The sequence below is a fragment of the Mesitornis unicolor genome, unplaced genomic scaffold, assembly GCF_000695765.1.
Source record: "Mesitornis unicolor isolate BGI_N332 unplaced genomic scaffold, ASM69576v1 scaffold39047, whole genome shotgun sequence".
Lineage (NCBI taxonomy): Eukaryota > Metazoa > Chordata > Aves > Mesitornithiformes > Mesitornithidae > Mesitornis > Mesitornis unicolor.
Window position 1 is genome coordinate 270 of NW_010195032.1, and position 302 is coordinate 571.

The following is a 302-nucleotide window of genomic DNA, read 5'->3' on the forward strand; positions in this document are numbered from 1 at the left end:
CCAGAAGCCCCCCGGCCGTAAAAAACTCCGCCAGTGTAAAGTGTGTGGGAAGATATTTAAGAAGAAGTTCTCTCTGATCCGGCACCAGCGGATCCACACCGGTGAGCGGCCCTACAAGTGCGGAAAGTGTGGGAAGAGCTTTGCACAGAGCTCCATCCTGATCAGACACCAGCGAATCCACAGCGGTGAGCGACCCTACAAGTGTGAGGAGTGTGGGAAGAGCTTTGCGCAGAGCTCCATCCTCATCACACACCAGCACATCCACAGCGGTGAGCGGCCCTACAAGTGTGGGGAGTGTGGGA

At 56.6% G+C, this 302-nt stretch overlaps 1 protein-coding gene across 1 annotated transcript in view; it reads left to right on the plus strand.

The window, feature by feature from the left end:
* Positions 1–296, plus strand: part of LOC104543388 (zinc finger protein 501-like) — a gene marked incomplete at both ends in the record, with an annotated part of 450 nt that extends 154 nt beyond the window's left edge. Inside the window, one exon of the mRNA XM_010187990.1 lies at positions 68–296. Within this exon, the coding sequence (XP_010186292.1) occupies positions 68–296 (229 nt within the window). The remainder of the gene's footprint in view (positions 1–67) is intronic.
* Positions 297–302: the final 6 nt, after the last annotated feature.